The sequence below is a fragment of the Talpa europaea genome, assembly GCF_964194135.1.
Source record: "Talpa europaea genome assembly, chromosome: 5".
Taxonomy (NCBI): Eukaryota; Metazoa; Chordata; class Mammalia; order Eulipotyphla; family Talpidae; genus Talpa; species Talpa europaea.
In genome coordinates, this window is record NC_140071.1 from 85,130,385 (window position 1) to 85,151,702 (window position 21,318).

At 33.0% G+C, this 21,318-nt stretch overlaps 1 protein-coding gene across 3 annotated transcripts in view; it reads right to left on the minus strand.

Moving 5' to 3' along the window:
* Nucleotides 1-21,318, minus strand: part of GRID2 (glutamate ionotropic receptor delta type subunit 2) — a gene marked incomplete at its 3' end in the record, with an annotated part of 1,748,121 nt that overhangs the window by 1,430,743 nt on the left and 296,060 nt on the right. For all 3 annotated transcript variants that reach the window (XM_084234293.1, XM_084234294.1, XM_084234292.1), the window contains exon 2: nucleotides 15,733-15,888. In XM_084234293.1, coding sequence (XP_084090419.1) covers nucleotides 15,733-15,888 — 156 coding nt within the window. The remainder of the gene's footprint in view (nucleotides 1-15,732; nucleotides 15,889-21,318) is intronic.

A 21,318-nucleotide genomic window follows, 5' to 3' on the forward strand; every position in this document is an offset into this window, starting at 1 on the left:
GAACCAGAGACACTCTATGGGGGTGGGGAGTAGGGAAAGGAGGGATTGGGGACAAAATAAGGGGGTTGCAATTGTATGGGGAATATAAAATAAAATTAAAATTAAAAAAAGAATAAGCAGAAGATTATGCAGATTAGATGACCTTGTTAATGTAGTGCTTAATGAAAGTATTTGACAGGCACTAAAAAAAATAAAATCACAGACTATGCATATTAGAGAATCACAACATAGACCACTATTATTGGTTATCTACTTCTATCCAACTAAATCAGGGAAAAAAATGCATGCTTTAATGTAAGATCATAATGCCACAACACTGACTTATACTACATGATGACAAACATGTAGTAAAAATCCTTGGAGATGATTAGTTAATGCATATGAGTAACAATTCATAATGTAAAATTTTGGTTCTTATATCTCCTTTGTAGGGAAAACAATTTATTTGCTGTAGAGATGGAATCATTATTTTTAAAACGGAGAAAACAGTGTGCCTTTGAAGCAGCATCTTTGAGTTTAAATCATTTTCAGTACTTTTACCAAATTTTAAAATAAATCCTAAGACTTTCTTTTCTATATGAAGTCTGGCACTTTTAATAATGCTTTCATTGGTGTTTTAATTTACTTGCTGATTCATGACTTTGTCCATGCCAAATTCACTATTGTATCACTGGCTTTAGAAAGAGATGGCCATGAAACTGGAAAGGGATCAGACCTTTACAAAAAGTTACTATTTCTGTCCTTGTGGCCTGATTCCCATATGATCTGGCTGTTTCCCAGATCATACATTTAATATGGTCAACAATGTAGCTTTGAATATGACTGATTCTTGGATTATAACTTTTCTCCTTTCGGACCAGAAAGTATAGTTTATTATATTCTCTTTTAAAATTTATCTTCACCTTCTCCTTCAATTTGTCATGCCTATGCCTAGCTATAAATCATCTCATTTTCTACTGAACTTCAATTTGTCTCCTTCATGAAATTGCCAACCAACTAATTATGTTATCTATACACATATATTTAATTTTCACTAGTAGTTTAAAAATCCTTGAATATGCAGTTACCTCTGTGTTCACCACTAATTCTAACTCACTGCTTTTTACTGATACATTGAATAATATTAGATGAATAAACATAAAAAGGAGTTATAATGCATTTATTTCCAGAATTTTTGTGGATTTTTTTTCTTTTTTTACTCTTGCTCTGCTGCCTGATGTTTGGCCATATCCTGTTCATTAATATCTATTAGACTATGGGTCTGGAAAATAATAGATAAAAATGAAAATAGTCTTTTTGTAATTTGTTAACATCTCTATATTACAAGTTATTAGGTAACAAAAATCTTGGCTGGACTATTTGCTCACTAATAGAAAGTGTTTTGTTTTTCCCTCAGCACTTAATTAGTCCAGTTTTCACAATAAAACACTCCTACAAAGAATGGTAAAAAGGGGAAAATATAGAAAGAATATGGGGAAGTTTTTCTTCATAGAAAGAACAACAAAATAAGTAAGAATTTTTGAAAAAGTGATATATCATCTTCCTTAACCAAAGGAGAGGATTTTCCAAAACATGCATTTTCAATATATTACCATGGAAAACAGTGGGAGGATCCTCAAAATATTAAAAAGAGATTTTCTTTATGATCCAACAATTCCACTCTAGATATCTATCCAAAGAATGCAAAAACACAAATTTGAAGGGATACATGCACTCCTATATTCATTGGAGTTATGTTGATTGGCTATATTTACAATAGCCAAGTTATAGAAACACCTAAGTGCCCAACAACACATGAATATGGATTACGAAGATGTTAGGGGAAAAAAAATGACACTTCTGACAATAGGGCTGGAGCTGGAGGGGATTATACTAAGTGAAATATGTCAGATGGAGAAAGACAAATACTGCATTGTTTCACTTATAGGTAGAATATAGAAAACAAAACTAAGGAACAACCAAAAATAAACCAATTTAACCCCAGAAATACAACTGTAGAATTGAGGCTACCAGACAGTGGGGGATGGGTAACAAAAGGAGGGAGACCCAATGGACTATGGTAGAGGATTATGGGTGCTTTGGTGGTGAAAAAGAGTGTAGTAACATACATCTGAAGGGTGAACCCATATCAAATACAATGTTGTAAACCAACATTACTTCAATAAATCTAATGCCAATTTAAATACATAAAAAAATGCTACTGGAACAGTAGTTTTCATAAATACCATTCCATTAGTCATGCTATTAATATTTTAAGTTCTTTTAAGCTATTTTTTTAAGATTTATTTCTTTATGCCTACAAATGCTGGGGTACAGGCCAGAGGTGTGGGGGCTGAGAGGATTCACCAGAGACACAGTGGGAACACAACAGGCAGACTGACTGAAATACACTGCTGAGAGGAGCAGCAGGCGAGACAGGAGAGGTTGGCCGTGCCATGTGGGTTGCTCCCTGACTGGCTGGGGGATCCGAATCCTTGCTGCAGAGGCTGCAAATAGTGTCACAGTTTGCGTATTAACCCTTGCACAGCCAGGGAGGCCCCCTATTTTTAAGCTATTTTAACAATCATGTTCACTTAAAGATTGTTCAGCTATGTGGGAAGACTAATTAGAAACCTGTCCACTTTATGTTAAAGCATAGTCTTTCCAAAGGGAGGTTTCCACTCAACATCTTTAACATCAAGTCAGCCTTTGCTGCAGTTAAAAATATCCACCAGCATGAAGATTTCACACTTTGTAAAAGACAGGAGTTAAAGGTTGTATGAGTTGTTCTTCCTGAGTGTTGTGATATGATGCATGAATTAAGTCTGAATTATTCCAACACATAACATTTCCTGATTGGGTTTAGACAAATCAATAGTCACAGTGACCTAAGATGAGCTTTCCAGTTAGGCAAAAGTGTTGTGGTTAACAATAATACCAGAAAAAATTCCCAATAGAAAACAACGGCACCCTCATAAAATGACAGCTTGAAAAGGCTTTCTTTTCAAAGGAGTGAATTACACAGGTGTGGGTGGGGTGTGGCAGAAATATGAACAGTATAAGAATTCAGAGCAAGCAGCAATAATGTGGAAACCAGTCCAAGGCCAAAAAGATGGAGAAAATATGCATTAGGGGAATTCCTACACAGAGGACTCATAAAAGGCAGGTTACACTTTGAAAAGTATGAACTTGGTTTGAAATACACAACCAGCCCACAGTGACTTCACATAGGAGAAAGAATATATATACCTTGTCCTCAGTCTTCTCTCTCCCAGTTCCAATTCTATCTGGAACTCACAACTAACAGATTTACAGAGAAACCAGAATATTCTAGGCTCTAGTCCAAAGATTTCTGTTGTGACAATTTACTCCACAAAGCTGTACTTTAGTTTGCTCAAGGATAAAATATTAATAATAATAGTAACTACCTTATAGTTAAAAGGATATTACAAAGATTAAGGTGGGGGAAATGAAAAACTGATACTAGTTTGTGGGATATAGTAAGCTTGCATAAATAAATGTTGCTTATCATTACTAGACTTTTCAAATGAAACTCCTTAGTCAGATTGTATAACAAAACAAAATACACAAAATGTTGTTCCTTTACTAGTTTTAGTTGTTACTATATCTGTGTGCATTAGTTTGTGTTGAAAGATGAGGAAAATTGAGTTAAATTCTTTGTTTTTTAGCTTATTTCATTTCATTTCTTTTCCTAGGAATAACACCTACATGAAAAGCTTAAGTGCTTCTACAACTATATTCAAAATCAAAGTTACACAGAGGAAACTTTTAAGTTCAAAAAAAAAAAAATCCCAGAATGATATCCTCATGCCTCAGATACTGGTGAAATATGCAGGACCAGACTTTCCTTTGAAATATATTTCATGTCCAAAGTAAAATTGTGCATCAGATTTGGATAACACATTCATCACTGATATTGATACCCAACAATAAGACTTTGATCATAGTAATAAACATTTATAAAGCAACATTAAAAAAGTATATTCCAAAAATAATCTAACCCTTTAAAATCAGTGAGCTCATATCTCCAAGGATATTTCCATAAGCAATGTTCTGGAATACGATTTCATCTTTTCTTTGCATGCCTGGCTCTGCAATGTCAAATGTTACTTTTTTGCATCTTCCATAATCACACTATCTAAAATAGTCTAATTGTTTTAAATTACACCCCAGTAAACCCCACTTGTTCATTTCTATAATAGTGTTATTTAGTTTACTATAAATCACTCTTTTCCTCCTTCAAAAAAATACTTATTTGCTTGCGTAGCTTGTTTGTATATATTTCCTACTATTCTATAAATTCCTTGGCTACTTGAGTTAAATTTGTTTCATTCATCTGTACAAATTCATAATTTAGTATGTAGTTGGTGTATTAAGAAAACAAGTGAAAATTATAATTTTTATTTTTGAAAGAATAACAAATTGGTCTTGGTGATTCATAGTTTTCTGCCAGATTTTCTACCTTTCATATATTTACATTTTAAGCTATTCCAAATTTTAAGCTATTCCAAAGGAATGTAAAATGGTGAGTCATTTTGTGTTCTCATAGAGTCCTGACATGACTTTTGGGAAATAAATGATGATGGTTTGACAGCAAAACGCCCCTGTTCTGCTTAAACAGACATAGTGAATGGAAGTTTAAAATTACCCCTTAAAAAGTAAGAATAAGCACTGGAGGGACTATCAAAAGAGTTGCTTGGTGAATTTATTTTACTTTATACACACATACACATATGCATATATCATATACACACTGTCTGAATTTCACATAAGCATGCTTTTTAATACATATTATACTATAGTTTATCACATACATAATGTAATTGTGCATATATACATGTATATGTTTACATAATCATTATGAAAGTACATGCTGGTGGCACAAGCTACAGGGCAAAACCAATATTTTTTGCCACTAAAGTCTCATGACATGCTGGCTTTGTTGGTGCCACAAGCCCCAGTGAATGCAAAAGGAGGGACAGTATAGGCAGCCCAAAGCAGCCTGTGGCAGTAGCCGTAGGAGTTTCCCACCCACCACCAGAGCATGCCACCTGCAGACAGAAGCTCCTGTAGCACCAGCCTGGAGGCACACTCGGACAGCATCTGCTTGCCCTGCACCTGTGAGAAATACCTTGCTGCCACCCAAACCCCCTGCTTCTGGGCAGTACCCAGGCTTCCCTAACAGCCAAGGCCTGTAGAGCTTATAGTCAGTTAGGACTCAGCCTGCCAGCAGAAGCTGGCCGTGGTAGCAGGTGCATTGTTCCCCTTGCCTGCCAAACCACCCAGAGAATGCAGCCCCACTAGAACTGCAGAAGCAAGCCCCAAGCCCTGTGGCCCCTGGTTCAGGCGTTTAAGAAGGAATGCAGGGTCCCACTCGACCAGCTCCTGTGTTGCAGCTGCCTGCATAAGTAGAAGAGGGCCATGGAGCCCTGGGCCCACTTGGCAGACTCCAATACATCCCACCCTACAGAAATGTGTCCTGTGTCCCATTGCTGCTGCAGCCTCTTCCCCTTGTTGCATTATTAATTACGCCCAGCCTTGCTGAAGGGGTACTAGGTACAGTAAGTCTCAGGCCCCATTGAGGCCAGTTCCAGCCCATAAACCTGCTCTGATCCAATCTGTGCAGTCACCAGGTTTTCTTTTTTATTAATAGCACCTGGATCATAAAATGCATCAATCAGTCGCAAGCTAAATGAACCAATCAGGTTTAAGTTCATTTCATGAGTTAAATATTCAGATTGAAAATGGAAAATGAAAGGATTTGTGCTAAACGGTCCAATCAGACACTTAGGGTTGACAGTGGCCCAATCAGGCTTGTAGGTTGAGGGACCCTGTAGAGGATATAATGCAGAGCAAGAGCCAGTGTGAAACATTCTCCTGGCCTCCTTAAAAAGAAGGATCAGTAACCAATATCCAAAGAAAGGAGAAGGACTCAGCAGCCATCTCTGAAGAGGAGAAATATAGAGCAGTTGACCTCCATAGACCTGCAGACTTTCACAGAGACCTGGCCACTGCACCTGCCTCCAGCCCTGCCTCTGGTATCACCACAAGGAACACCATTTGCTTTGGCTGGTGTCTCAAAGAGGTGTAGGTTCATAACAAGAGTTCACAAAGAGCTGTAAATACTGGTGTGTCTGACTCTACCTCCTAGTGATCAGCAGTGATGGGTACTACTGGCCAGTACTGTCCAGCACTTTTTACAGGTGGCCAGGAACAGAGTACCTTTGAGAGATGCCCACTGCTTCTAATTGCCCAGCGTACCTCCCATTGTCTATTGCTGTCCAGCCTGGACTTCAGACTGTAGCTGTAGGCACCTAAGGTGTAACCTAAATTACCCAACCTGTGAGCACATTCAGCTGCCACTGTGAGTTGGATTCTGGGCCACCACTTGCCAGCATGCCTCCAGCTCCAGGTCTTCATTGATGGAACAGCACCATCTTGCACCAACAGCCTTGTTAAGGACATCTGAACACAAGACACTATTTGGGGTGAAATAGCTGGTCTCTTGTGGCCTTAGAAACTTTGTTTCCACAATTTCCTGTTTGTTAAATAAGCCCCACTGTTGTTCCCTTAGCCTCAGTGGTTTTGTAATTGTGTGCAACCCACTGATGGTGACCTGTCTCCCACCTTGGGCACTGTCCTTTGACCGTATATAACACTGTTTTAGCACATTTTCAATAGTATTCCTTAGAACTGGGAAAAAAACACTTAAAATACACAATGTAATAAGAAGGAAAAAGCACTAATTCCCAAACAATAAAGGTTACTGACTAACAAATTAAAAAATGCAAATTATGGAAGCAAAATATAGGTTATATATTAGGTTTTTTCATTGACCGGTACGATTTCTTTTCTTAATCCCTAGTTACTTTCTATCACTGAGTGCTCCAAATCTTGTTCAGTTAAATAATAAAATATGCATACAAACTCATCTCAAAGTGTTCTATTTAAATTTTATGTAAGTATAAATCAAAAGTACAAGACAAAATTATGATTTAATAGTCAAACTCATTCTATGAAAAATTCCTTTCTGTGCTAGGATTGTTTATGACTTCACGTTTCCCCCAAAAAATACACATCCTGAGAAAAGACTTATTTTCATTTTGAATTATATTTGCCACATATAATAGTATACTGGCATTTAAAATATTTTGTTTCTGTTTTAAGAATATTCTATATATAGAAGTATAGGTTAAGAAATGAGCTTAGCCAATTTTGCCATCACATTATGCCTACAATGACCAAAGAACAAATGTGCTTTGGAATAAATCATGAATTCCTGAGAAAATAGCATGATATCAAAGAATAACAATACTGAAAATTCAAAGGAACCAATGATCAACTTTTTATAGTTAATATTTCCCTGTACAGAAATAGAATGAAAATGTGTAGAGTGTAGAAAGATAACCTTTTAAAAAATCATGACAGAAATAAACTCAAAATACCAGAGATGATGCAATTCTTGGAGCGTAAAGCTTTCCTTGAATTCATTTTTTAGTTCAGCTTTCACATACAACACTTTTCTACAACATTATGATTCCCTACAACTGAATTCCGTTTAGTTATGACTCAGTGCCTTATTTACTTCACTGATTGTATTAAGCCCACACAAATCATCGGAAAGCTCTAATTCAGTCCCCAGGGGCTTTCTCTACTTCCCAGAAATGATAACAAGGTATTTTAAATCCTCCCAACCTTAAGTACACATGTTGTAACATCACTACTATTTGCCAAATAAATTACACTGCAAATATAATTCTCATCTTCCTATACTTACTAGCAGAACTATCCCAGGAAAAGAGAAACAGAAGGCTTTAAATTTTGTAATGTATTTACAGCTACAGCATTCAGACTCTTAGTAAGGAAAGACTCTGTTAGGTCAGACAAAAAATATAACCAAAATGAAAATGCATACATTGTGCGATATGAAAAATGATGTAAGAATTATATAAAATAAAATATTAAAAAAGCAAAAAAATCGACATTAACTAGGCAAATCTAGTATTATCTGATGCATCCATAAAAACCATAAAGACAAGTGGTAACTAATATTTGAAATGTCAGAGAGGGATAAAAATTAACTAATGGACACATAATATGTACTATACCATCATATGTTCCATTAATATCATGAATTAAGATTTGTAAAGCAACTGACCTACCTTAGTTACAACGTCGTATAATCATTACACAATAATCACAAAATCATAGTAGTAGTCACAAGTATTGTATATTTAACTCCATTGCACATATGAAGAACCTGAGTCCCAGAAATATTAAGTGTGCTCAAAGTTGAGCAGAAAACAGAAATGGAGCAGAATTCTTGCAAAGACAGATCAATCTAATTCTTTGAACTATATGTAACTTTCCATAATTTTTTTCAAAACAGCACAAATGTCATCATATTTAATACTTCTGTGTTGGGCTAAATGTTATATTCTAAATGTATACAATGCAATACGGAAAGTCAAAGACTAAAAGGACATGGATGACCAATTTAAAAAAAAAAAAAAGAGTCCAATAATGAGAGGGCAAAAGGTAGAGTGGCACATATAAGTTAGAATCGATCACGTGATAATAAAGATCAAGCTAAACATCAGGAGTACAGAAAAGCCAGTGGAGAGTACAGCATTGTATAGAGTAATTAACTCAAGGCTGAATGCTTATAGGCATCAACAATTACTGGCTGATTCTGTTTTTTTTTCTTTTTACCAGAATATGCAAATTCTAATTGCACATTGCCTTTGTGTCTGTGTTTTATTTAAAAAGAAGGGTTTCAGTATCCATTATTTTGAAAACTGCAAGGTAACAAAATATTGTATGAATACCGTAAGACAACGAGCAATGTGATTCTTATAAAACTAACACTTGCCAAGTACACATAAAAATAGATGGTAAATGTTAACAAATAAAGCCAAGTTATTCTTTGTTCCCCAAATAAGCAAGAAAATGGGATCATTTGAAACTTAGATATCATTAATATTGATAACAGTTTAAATATTCTGAATATTGTAAATAATCTTTCATTATTCAACATAAGCTGTTGCATGGTTAAATTATGGGATTTTCATTACAGCTACTAAGAGTAGATAAGTATAGCTTTAAATTTAATAACCTAAATATCCAGGGTTACTTTAAGACAGAAAGGTGACATTTTACAAAGTCAATATCATAAAAGACCATTAATTATTAATTATGCTACCATAAGCATACATTTTGTCTATAGAGGCAGAAAAAGAAGAGAAGGAAGTGGTATGATATTATTATGAGAAAAAAAATATTTGGTAGGAAGAAAGAATACTTAAGGGACAACATATGGAAAAAATTTTACCTGTGCTAAACACAACTTTCATAGAAAGCTGCTAAAGATTCTAAATAAAACAAGGTTTAGAGCAGCACATTTTACTAAAATATATTTTACATGGCAACTTCATAGTACACACTTGTAGATAATGAAGTAAAAAGTCTAAAAGTAGAAAGGCTACAAGTTTATGGCATAGGGCGGTCTATAAATTCTGAATTCAATCTATGTGTAGTAGTAGAAACCTGTTACTTTTAAGAGTATGCTATTGGATGAGATAAGGGAAGTGCCTACCAATATGATAACATAAAATCACACAGAAACAAAGAAACAAAAATTTATGCTATTAGTCACTTCAGTAATATTGTATTAAAAGATAAAGCAATGAACTTCTTTTCTGAAATAGAAGTACATTGATTTAATATTGATTTATAAAACTGTATCTAGGATTACAGCTTCATGCCACTATATATATAGATACATATATATACATATACACATATGCATACATATATATGCATATATACATACATATCTCCATTTGGTAGTGAGACTGACACTAAGATATTGGTGGTGGTTATGATGATTTTTTAAAGAAAAAAATCTATCTCTTTTCTAAAAAGTAAATGGTTTTAAAAGCTAAAATATCTTGCTCATTTCTGTTGTGGTTTTAACACAATTGTAAATCCAACTTCTAGGTAGAAGGTGACAGCATAATGTTTTTTCATGCTTTGAAAATCCAGTCTTTCTTTAAGTAAATTGTTAAGCTTTTAGCACTCAGAAAATATCTTCAAGTCATTTTGTTATCATATTTGGCCCAATCTTGAACATTACAACACATCAAGCAAGTACTTGTATAGATTGATTTTGCTATTAAATTTGGAGTCCAAATTTATGTTATTTTAATTCTTCTTAGTGGGCAATTCTTCAGTGGAAATGTTTAAAAGACGATGTATAAAAGAGTTCATGCTGGTGTTGTACCGAACAGATAGAGAATCCTTTATACTTTAGAACTACATTTGCGTTGGGTACTGACGATCACACTGTTGGCAGAATCAGATTCCAGATCTTACTAGGCACATCCTTAGGAATATGAGAGGTAGGGAGGAAAAACAGTTCTGGAGTAGGCAGGAAGTTTCTGGGAAAATGACCAAACTACATAACCCTGACTCATGGAGAGAAGCAGATGGTCCAGACATTTACTTAATGCCATCTGATATTTTTCTTGTTCCGTGTGTGGGTATTTGGAGATGGCCAGTCACCTATATCATCTACTCCTACCACTCCTTTTCATTAGTAATTGTGCAAGAATTACACAGGGAACTGGGCCTAGGGACTGTGATTCAAAGCAAATACTGGCCTTGAGTTGAGAAGGAAAGGGGAAATGAAAAAAAAAAACAAAAAAAACAAAAAGACAATGGACAAACGAAAGAATGAGCTGAATGATGCCTACATGACGTTCAGAATATTTTCTGACTCATGGAGCCACTCATTTTCAAGTACAATTTGTTGTCAGGCAATTCAGAAAATAAACTGGAATTTGAGCTATTAACATCAGTCCAGGTTGATGAAGCATACACACTGAAATCTCACATTGGAGAAGTTATAGAGCCCAACCTAACCATTCTGGCATTCATAATTATTTTCTGACCATAGTAATAATATAAAACTAACACAGAAAGGTGTATAAATTCTTGAGTAAAGTAGCAAATAAGGTGGACACATAAATCAAAAGCACTGTTATTTTGCATTTACAATAATGTTATTTTGGAAGATATATGAGGCAACTGAAATTGTGGCAAATTAAATGGCATGTCTACTTTCTATAAGACTCTTTGGGAGCAATAAATACTCATATTGTGGTATCAAAAAGACTAATAGAAAGTGGACCAGGATGAAATTTAGAAGATAAGCAATTTTAGCCAACATTGTTCTTTATGTTAAAAATGGCTTTATTTCAATATTACCAAGATTATAATAGCTTAGCTATGACAAAACATTGCTATATACTACAATAAGGAGGTTTACTTCCATGAAATATAATTTAAAATATTGATTCAAATTTTCATATTTTAAAACCACTAGATTATTTTTATAATTCTGGTGTTGTTAATTATATTGTTTATAATGGTTTGGGATATAGCAGACAAAATAATATTAAATATAAAAAGATACTCCTTTTTATTTCAAATAGAATCATTTTTGACTTTGCGGTATAATTCTGTCACTACACATTTCAGTGTACATTTCAGTGTACATTTCATTTATAGGTATTTTTGCTAATAATGATTATTTGAAAATGATCTAGCAGAATTTTGCCATTCAATATCAATGTATGATGTTTTCATCATCTTTCCTGATACAGTCAGTGCCTTCAATAATTATTCATGTATTCACCTGCCAATGTAATTTTTTTACAAATACACCCCCCTTGTTTTTCCTGACCTTGTTTTCTCATAAATTCCCATACCTCATGGTTCATAGTGGTGTTGGTCTAAACTAAGAGTTAATGATATAATTCATAAGAGACAACACTGTCTTTCATACCACCTGTTTCTGCAACAATTTTACATTAAATGCTTGTGCTAGCGAGAAAACAACTGTAATTGTACAGTAAGGAGAGCAAAGTAACAACTGCTACTTTGATCCAGGTTAACAGAACTGCACAAGCCCTTTCCTGGATTCTGATGGCAATAACAAGTTTTTGGATTTCAATGAATATTTGGATGGGTAACCCAACAAATGATGAGTACTTTATGTCCTTATAACTTATGTTGAAGTTAGCACAAAAATAAATAAATAAATAAATAAAACTACAGGGCGATTTAACAAAATAAATAATCATAATTCCTATAATCCTGTAAGGTTGTAAATCTGAGAAAGTATTCTAAAGAGTCATGAAACAGCTCACCTATAGAGATGAAATTTACCTAAAAATGTTTTACTATGTCACAACTTCTTTATTGTTTATAGATAAGGAAAATAAAGGATTAAAAAATAAAAATAACTTATACAATGCAATGGATATTTTTCACCTAAATTTCACTTTTTCTACAATTCCATGGTATCTAAAACCCATAAATATAACTAGCACCTATCAAAACATGTAAGTCTGCTGTCAAATGTCATTCCACACAGTAGTTACTGAAGTCTGCGAATATATCATTGTGTGCTAGCAGACATAGCAAGGAAAATACTGTGCAATGAGCTGAGGGTTTTGGTCTAGTTCTTTCTCTGTACCGCACTTGAAGTATTCAGAAGTAATCAACCTAGTCCTAATTGATTAATCTATATTATAGATTAATCGTGGTTCATATAAATTCCAACTTATATAATTTTCTACATTTTAAAAATATCCACATTTCATTCTCTTTCTTTTGCATATCACTTTAAGGGAGAAAGATTTATTCCAGTCATTAAGAGTCAACAAAAAATAACCTAAAAAATACATCCTGAATTAGAGCATGAAAAGGTATTTGTCCATCATTAACATCCCATGAATCAATAGACAAAAGATGAACAAGTGTTTAACAAAGAACACATTCAAAAAATGGAAAAAAAGAAAAATGTACAAGAATATGATTTATCTCCAGATTACTTTTGTGAAAACAAAAATTTCTTAATAGCCACCTATCTAAAAGTGCTAAAATAAAGATGATCAAATGTAAATATTAGGCTCCACAGAAATAAATATTGACTCTGTGTTATAAAAGAGACGTTTTTCTAGAAATGAGCCTTAAAAACAATTATGAATTATATAGAAAAATATACTATAACCAAAGTTAAAAAAGAACATATACTTTTTATTATTGCTTATGAGTGAAAAAGTCTTTATATCTCCAGATCCTACCCTCATCAAATGTTGATAGTAGAAGTATAAGGTAAACATAAATTTCTAAGAAAAACAATCATTTGTTAAATCTGGCTGGTTAAAAGAAGCTCTATCAATAAAATAAATTGAGGATTTCAAATTATTAGATTTAATTTATTTATCCCTTGACTGATCCCTAATATACTATCATCATATTAACCATATGCTGATGGTGTTCTTTGTTCAATGATCCGAATTTCACATTCAAATGAACAAGAGAAAGAGCAAGAGAAAGAGAAACCATGAACTTTTAGAGGCTCAGCAAGAGTTTTAATGTATAAGTAATCAGTGATGATTATAACACTGATTTTTTTGTGTTTCTTCTGAATATAAAAAACAAGTAAATTAATTTAAGACCCTATGAGGTATAGTTTAATGTCATTGCTAAAAACATGCGATCATAGAAAAATAAGCATCTTTGACGGCACTATTTGTTTTTTCTTACATTACATTACATCCTCAAAATATTTTAAAAAACAATTTGATTTTTTTCTTGATCTCATTTAGTGTAATACTTTCCATTTATTTTTGATCCAATCAGTTACCAAAAAAGCTCTAGAAAAAGTATTTTTCTTCACAAAATTCTCATAATCTAAATTAGCTCGAGAGCTTCCTTGAACTTAGTTCAATATCATTGGCTAGAGCTGACCATGAAAACAATTCATCCAGAACATCCTGTTAGTTTCAGAAATCATTGGTAAATGAATAAATTCATTCTTCTTTTTTCACAAATATGGAGTGAGAAGTTAAAAACGTATTATTAATCTCAATTTGCTTTCCATGTCACAGATTCTTTCAAATCACAGTAGTTCTTTTGAGAGATACTTCTGTTTCCAGAAACTAGCTGACAGCAGAATGATTACCCAAAGCATATATAAACAGATTAATTGTGGCATATTAAAAAGTATACTTTCCAAAACAGGTGTGAGGTGCACATTTATCCAGACTTTGTAATTCCATTTCACACACTCTGTTCTCTTCATTTCTTAGTGTCCTTCACTTTTTATGTCAAAATGGATATACTTTAACATAAATATTTTAGTATGTCTTAACAGTAGCTTTACAATATTTGATATGTACTTACACACAAGATAGTCACAAAAGCAAATCAGTTCTCACTTTTCCTTGCTGTCATTCCTGTCGTTAAAACTAAGTGTTGAAAAGAAATACAGAGATTTCTTCAGGATGTATAACATTCTACTTAACGCATTCATTTCCTTACATTATTGGCTATTTTCCTCAAATAATAATTTAGTTATTTTCCAGATTGCTTGCTGAATTATAATAATGATCAGGCAGTTCTTTATATATAGGAAATTTATCAACATATTCATAATTTAAAGCCTAAATTCCTAGGATAGATTTGATTCTAAAATGTGAATAACTGAATGTTTATATTAATTTGACTTTTATAATGCTTATTCTTTTAACTTACTATGTCTACTTATAAAAATATGAAATTCTACCTATTATTATGAACATTATTAATCCATTCTTCGTAAAATCTACAGAAGGTAAATATAAAATTCAATAGCAACCATCATTACAGATCAAAAATATATTCTAATAAGGCTTACATGTATACCACGCATATGCATCAAATGAAAAAGGAACTTTTCAAGAATACTTATGCCTATTTTGTTTACCTCTTCATTTGTCTTTAAAGGTTTTTACCAAACTACATTTAATGCTTTGCCCATTTTTTTCTGTCAAATCCTCTTCATATCTTTAATGAAAAAAATGTCTCACTTGACTAAATTGTTTTCATGTTAGCATTTTATTCTAAACACATAAACACAATAAAATATAAAATACATCAGCAACAAATAGTTTCATGAGAAATGAGTTTTTGTCAATAAAGACAAAATATTTCATTGAAATAATAGAATTCTATTAGTCTAAAATCTTTCAATAAAAGCTTTCATCCATGCAAATCATTTCAGAACACTGTAAATAAATTCTATGGCTGCGACTCTGATTTCATGACCAATGTGAACTTATTTGAGATCACAGAAAGAAAGCTGTTTTAATATTTGGCACACTGTAGGGGTAAAAAAATTAATGTTGCTTTTCAAATTATAGAAAAACAGGTGTTAGGTACACATTTATTCACACTTGGTAACCCCTAGAATTACAGAATGTACAGTCTAGATCAGCATGTTAGGATCCCAATGCAAATGTTTGATTTTTTAATAGTGTCTAAAACATCATCACAAGTTTATTAATGCTTAAGTTAGCAGTTACCTCAAAAAATTAAAAAATAAAGTTCAGATAAAAATCATTTTTAAGGAATGTTTCATTTGCGTTGAAGTCTTAAAATGGTATACATATTTTATTTGTAAATATGTATAACATTTTCAAATTCTATTTTAATTAAACAATAATGTTCCATACTTTGCCTTTTCAGAAGTGCAATACAAGATCAATAACTATAAAACAACCTTCTCAAGAGAAACAAAGCAAAAATGATGTCAGTGATCAAATACATTGTACCAATCTAATTGCATTGTCATTTCTGTACCAACAACAAAATTAATAAAAAGTGATATGAGGACTTTACCTTCTTGAACTGCTTGAAAAGGGTTGTTGCCATCAACAAATGTCACCGAAAATGTGATTTTCTCAGTCTGTAAGATTTCCTCATTCTGGTTGAGGTCACCAACTGCTGTGCGAAACACCTCATCATCCTTTTTGGCAGATTCATCAAAAATTGCTCCTAGAAAGAAGTGAGTGTTGACATTAAATAATAACATAAGTATTCTGTCATGCCCTCTGGAAATATACCAAAGAGAACTCACATATTTGAAAAATGTACACTTTCACTTAAGGCATGCACTTTATTTATTACTGAAACACATTATACTGAATACAATGTGAGAGCTAAGCAGGAAAGTAGTTACTTCTCCAAATGGAAATGATGAATAATACATCAAAATGTTATTACAGGGAGAACACTGGAAAGACAATATAATAAGTACAAAAGCTTTTGCAGGACAAAGTAGCTAATATATTAGATCTCTCATATTATGAGATTTTTAGGAATTCATAGCTTAATTTTTTTTGTAAATAATTGAAGATAAAATCATTAAATTTCCTGAAAGCATATTCATAAAGAATATCAAAATTAAATTTTATTCTTATAATGGTTAATATATTTTCATTTATCATTTCATTATCCTTTCTTTTTTTGAAAAAACTCTCTTTTACAACTATAATATTTACAAAAATAATAAAGATACAGAAATCTCTAAACAGGAATAATGGAGAAATATTTCCTAAAGAATAAATTTTAGTTCTAGCATATAATAATTTTATGATGTTTCATTAATATGAAATAGTGATGATGAGAATAAGAGTCATGGCTAACTTTTATTGAGTGCTTGTTTTTCAATAGTGTATTTGTAAACACCAACTCTCAAAGTAAACCAATTCAAATCCTGACTCTACTACTAGTTCAGTATATGATCTTGAGCAAGAAATTAAAATTTTGAACCCCACATTCATCATTTGTAAAATATAACCATAATAAACACAATAACAATAATATCTGTAAGGATTGTGAGCTTCATTAAATTAAGTAATACATGCAAAATATAAGTAAATTAGGGTAAATAAAATTTCCCAGTAAATGACAGTATTTTTAGATACTAAAATTTAGATACTGTATTTAAATGCTATTTTATACTATTTTTCATATTATAGTAATTCATTTAACCCTCAAAATAATTATGTAAACCATATTATACTAAATATAAATATAGTTATGAAAATAAGATTCAGTGCAAGAAATATGCCTAAAAAACTATGGGCTATATCCCTCCAGCATTATACCCATAAGAAACAAACTTAATTTTATGGGGATCTTAACTTTAATTGCAAATCTGGAACATTCATCTTTCCATGCAAGCTTTACTTGTATTTATTCAGGCTCTTCCAGTTCTAAATAGGTGTGTATATTTAAATAATTAACAGTATTATAAACATTTGAACTAATGTAAATTTTATATTTGTAAATAAATTGATTGAATTACTTCTTAACACTCCCCAAAAGAAAAAGAACTATCCTCCAGGATAATTGACATAACAGAGAAAAAACTATATATAAAAATCCATATACATATCCATACACATATAATACAAGTTTAACTATATTTTTTTGGGTACTGTTGAATAAAAAACTCAAATGTTGTATATGTGAACATGACCTTCCTATATGTAAATACAATACAGATATTGTATTTGCATGAAAAAATAAACAGGCTATATGGACATACACAAATGCACATGGTTGCATATAAATGCATCCACGTAAATGTATATATAGAAGAAGACATCAAATCTGTGACTTTGTTCATTTTATACCTCTGTGACTGAAGTTCCAAGGGGCTAGTGAAAGACACATCGGGATATTAAAAATGCATTGTTAATGTCAATACATGATAAAAACAAGGGTGAAACTATGTCCATTACTGACAAGCATGACAGGTTACACATACCATTCACCTTAAGTGGCTTCACCATTTTTATTTTGCTAAGAAGTCAAAATGTCTTTTTTTTCCCTAGTGTAAAGTTCATTTTTTTATTTTTTTTATTTTTATATTCCCCATACTATTGCAACCCCCTTAGTTTAACCCCAATCCCTCCCCTCCCCACCCCCCACCACCCTTAGAGTGTCTCTGGTTCATAGTTGTTTGTTGATTTTGATTTTTACGTTCTTATAGTTATTCTTTTTTCTGGTCCCTTATTAAGTTTTCTAGATTCCTGCTATGAGTGAGACCATCCGGTATTTTTCTTTTTCTTTCTGGCTTATTTTGTTGAGCATGATCCCTTCCAGCTCCAACCATGTTGCTGTAAATTGCATGTGTTTATCTTTTTTGAATGCTGAGTAATATTCCATGGTGTATATGTACCACATCTTCTTGATCCAGTCATCTATTTTTGGGCATTTGGGTTGTTTCCAAAGCTTAGCTATTGCAAACAGTGCTGCTATAAACATAGGGGTGCAGGTGCTCTTTGGTATTGATGTTTCTGTGTCCTTTGAGTAAATACCTAGGAGTGGAATTGCTGGATGGTATGGAAGCTCTATGTTTAGTAGGTCAAGAAATCTCCACACAGCTCTCCATAGTGGTTGGACCAGTTTGCACTCCCACCAAAAATGTTTAACAAGCTTCAATGTGATCTTAGTTTTCTCTTATCAGTGATCATTTATATTCGCTGTAATTGTACTGACAAATTTGACCACCCTCTCTGAACTCTTGACTTCTGTTACCTACATACATTGAATATCTGCCCATTGATGAAAGAACAAGAAAAAGTTAAAGAATATTCTTTATTTTTGTAGATTAAATCCTTCCTAGGGCCTCCCCTGGTGGTGCAGGCAGTTGAGCGCAGCGCTGTGAAGCTGTCCGCAGCCTCTGCAGCACCCGTTCCATCCCGGCCAGCCCGAGAGGGTTCCACATGGCGTGGCAGACCTCTCCTATCTCACCCGCTGCTCCCCTCAGCAGTGTATTTCAGTCAGTCTGCCTGTTCTGTTCCCTTCTCTGTCTCTGGTGAATCCTCTCACCCTCCTGAATCTGGTCTGTATCCCGGTTCTTGTGTAAATAAATAAATAAAAATATTTCTAAAAATAAATAAATAAATAATTCCTAATTATAGGCACATATAGAAGTTATCCAGTAATTACATAATAACAATAAAACAAAAAATATATAATAATCGTACAATTTTTATCACTCCTGCCATTTCTGAGTCAGATAGAAGTCTACTTTAGAAACAAAGTAGATATGAAAATATTTAGACAATATATGTTAGACACCTTGATGACTTTAGCTAGATTCTTATGAAAATCTTGACTAAGCATTACATTGAAGTGCAATCAGATTCAGATATACAAATTTATTTAGCAATTTGTCCAGCATTGGAATATAAATGTAAAACAACCAGAGCTAACTTAACCAATTAATTTTAAACCATATAATTTAAATGTCTATTTACAAAGAAATTATGTATGTTTATAGAGAGATATTTCAGCTTGACATGAAGTTTAAAAAGGTCTTTTGAAAGAAGAGTTTCTGGGGCCTCCCTGGTGGCGCAAGGGGTTAAGCACCACACTATGAGCAATCCACAGCCTCTGCAGCAAGAGTTCGAACCCCAGATGGCCAGGGAGCAACCCACATGGTGAAGCAGACCTCTCCGGTCTCACGCTCTGATCCATAGGCAGTGTGTTTCAGTCACTCTATCTGTTCTGTTCCCCACTCTCTGTGAATCCTCTCACCCCCCACCTCTCTGGCCTGTACTCTAGCTGTTGTGTGCATAAATAAATAAATCTTAAAAAAAAACGTTACCACTGGCATGTTTAAAAACATAAGAGTTTTCTAATAACCCTTGTTTAAAAGGAGGTGCTATTACTGACTTACATTGAGTATTGGTAATAAATGACAGAAACCGCCAGAAATGATAGCAAATTAGTCAATTTTGTGTTAAATTAAGATACTGAAAGGAAATGCACAGATGTAGCTGTTCATCTTTCTGCAAACAGCAAGAAAATATACAGAAGAAACAGTACATCTTACTGCAAACAACATAACCAAAGGTAGGAGATCCTAGTCAATATTTCAAAGCCAGTAATTTATTTAGTCTTACTTTTTTCTTCAGCTATAAAAATCTCAACATAAATTTGATTCTTTTACCAAAAGAGTACATGTGGTACTTTGTCTGAAACACAAGTGTGCTGAAAATGCCCTGTTGAATTCCAATAGAGGATACCAAGAAAGAAGCTTCTTTCTCATTTAATGTACTTCAAACACTACAGCAATGTTTTATATTTATTATTTGTATTAATACATATATTGCCTATCTAATTGACTACCAAACATCTTAAGCTAACTTTTTTGAAGTATATGAAGTTCCTCAACTGCAGCATTCACAAACATGTAATTAAAAACACAGTATCACAATTCATCATTCTTTTCCAGCTATTTTTACTGGCATATTTTTACTATCAGTTTTATTATACAGGTGAAAGTAGATTCAATGTGTTGTCAAAATAAAATAATTATTGCACCATTTACAAAAATACACAGTACTTGATCAACAGAGTATTCTCCTGTAGACACTTCACATTTGCCTAACGAAAGACTAACCAACTAATGAAGCCACAAATTAGCACACCTTAAACATTCCTATTTTACCAACTTTAATTGTCCTTTACATGATTAGATGTTGATGATTTGGTCTTTTTATAGGTGGGGAAAAACATTTGACTGCCCTTATACAAAAGAGTGACATATAAAATGTAGTATATACATATGTTTGTAAACATAATCTATAACATGTTTGCTTGTGTTCTCATATCACACATTTTAGAAAGGAAATAACTACTTTTATAGTAATATTAGAACATGCTTTTTTTAATTTTTTAGTTATTATAAAGGAGCATAGGTACTAGTATTAGTGCATTCATGTTAATTGGACATAAATAAACTACTGTATAATTTAAATTATAAAGCTCACAACTACAGTCAACCAAGATGGCAACAGAGGAACACTATCTGAGTTATTTCCTCCAGTTGTTCATTTCTTGCACAGCTAAACTGCAGTAGAATAAAGTCAACAAATTCTGAATAATTGGCACTCCGAATAGACATCTACCACATATATAAGGAACAGCTATCTGACAGAGAGGGTAAGAAGAACAAATTGGACTGTGTTTGTAGCTATACTGCTAAACTATGGCTGTGCCATGAAACAAGAGTGTTAAATTTTGTAAGCAACTCCTCTGCTGCTATTAACTCAGATGCAGAAGCTAACACCGGAGAATCTGAAAATCTGGCACTGCATTAGAGTTTATTTCAGATAAGTTTCACTGCTAGAAAACCAGAATAAGAGCATAGAATGACAATTACTGGCTTGAACTTAAAGGAGCAAATCTAGAACAGCTGGAGTCCAAACTAGTGGGGGAAGACAGCTTGGATTATATAGTCACCTCAAGGATCAGGCTACTACTTACAGCCTGAAAGTGTGTAATGTGAAATAACTGTCTTCATCAATCCTGGACCAAAACCAAAAGAACATCTGAATGTTATTAATAATAAGAATTAAAGCACAGTGTACCTTAATAATAAGCATAAGTACTACAGATTCAAGC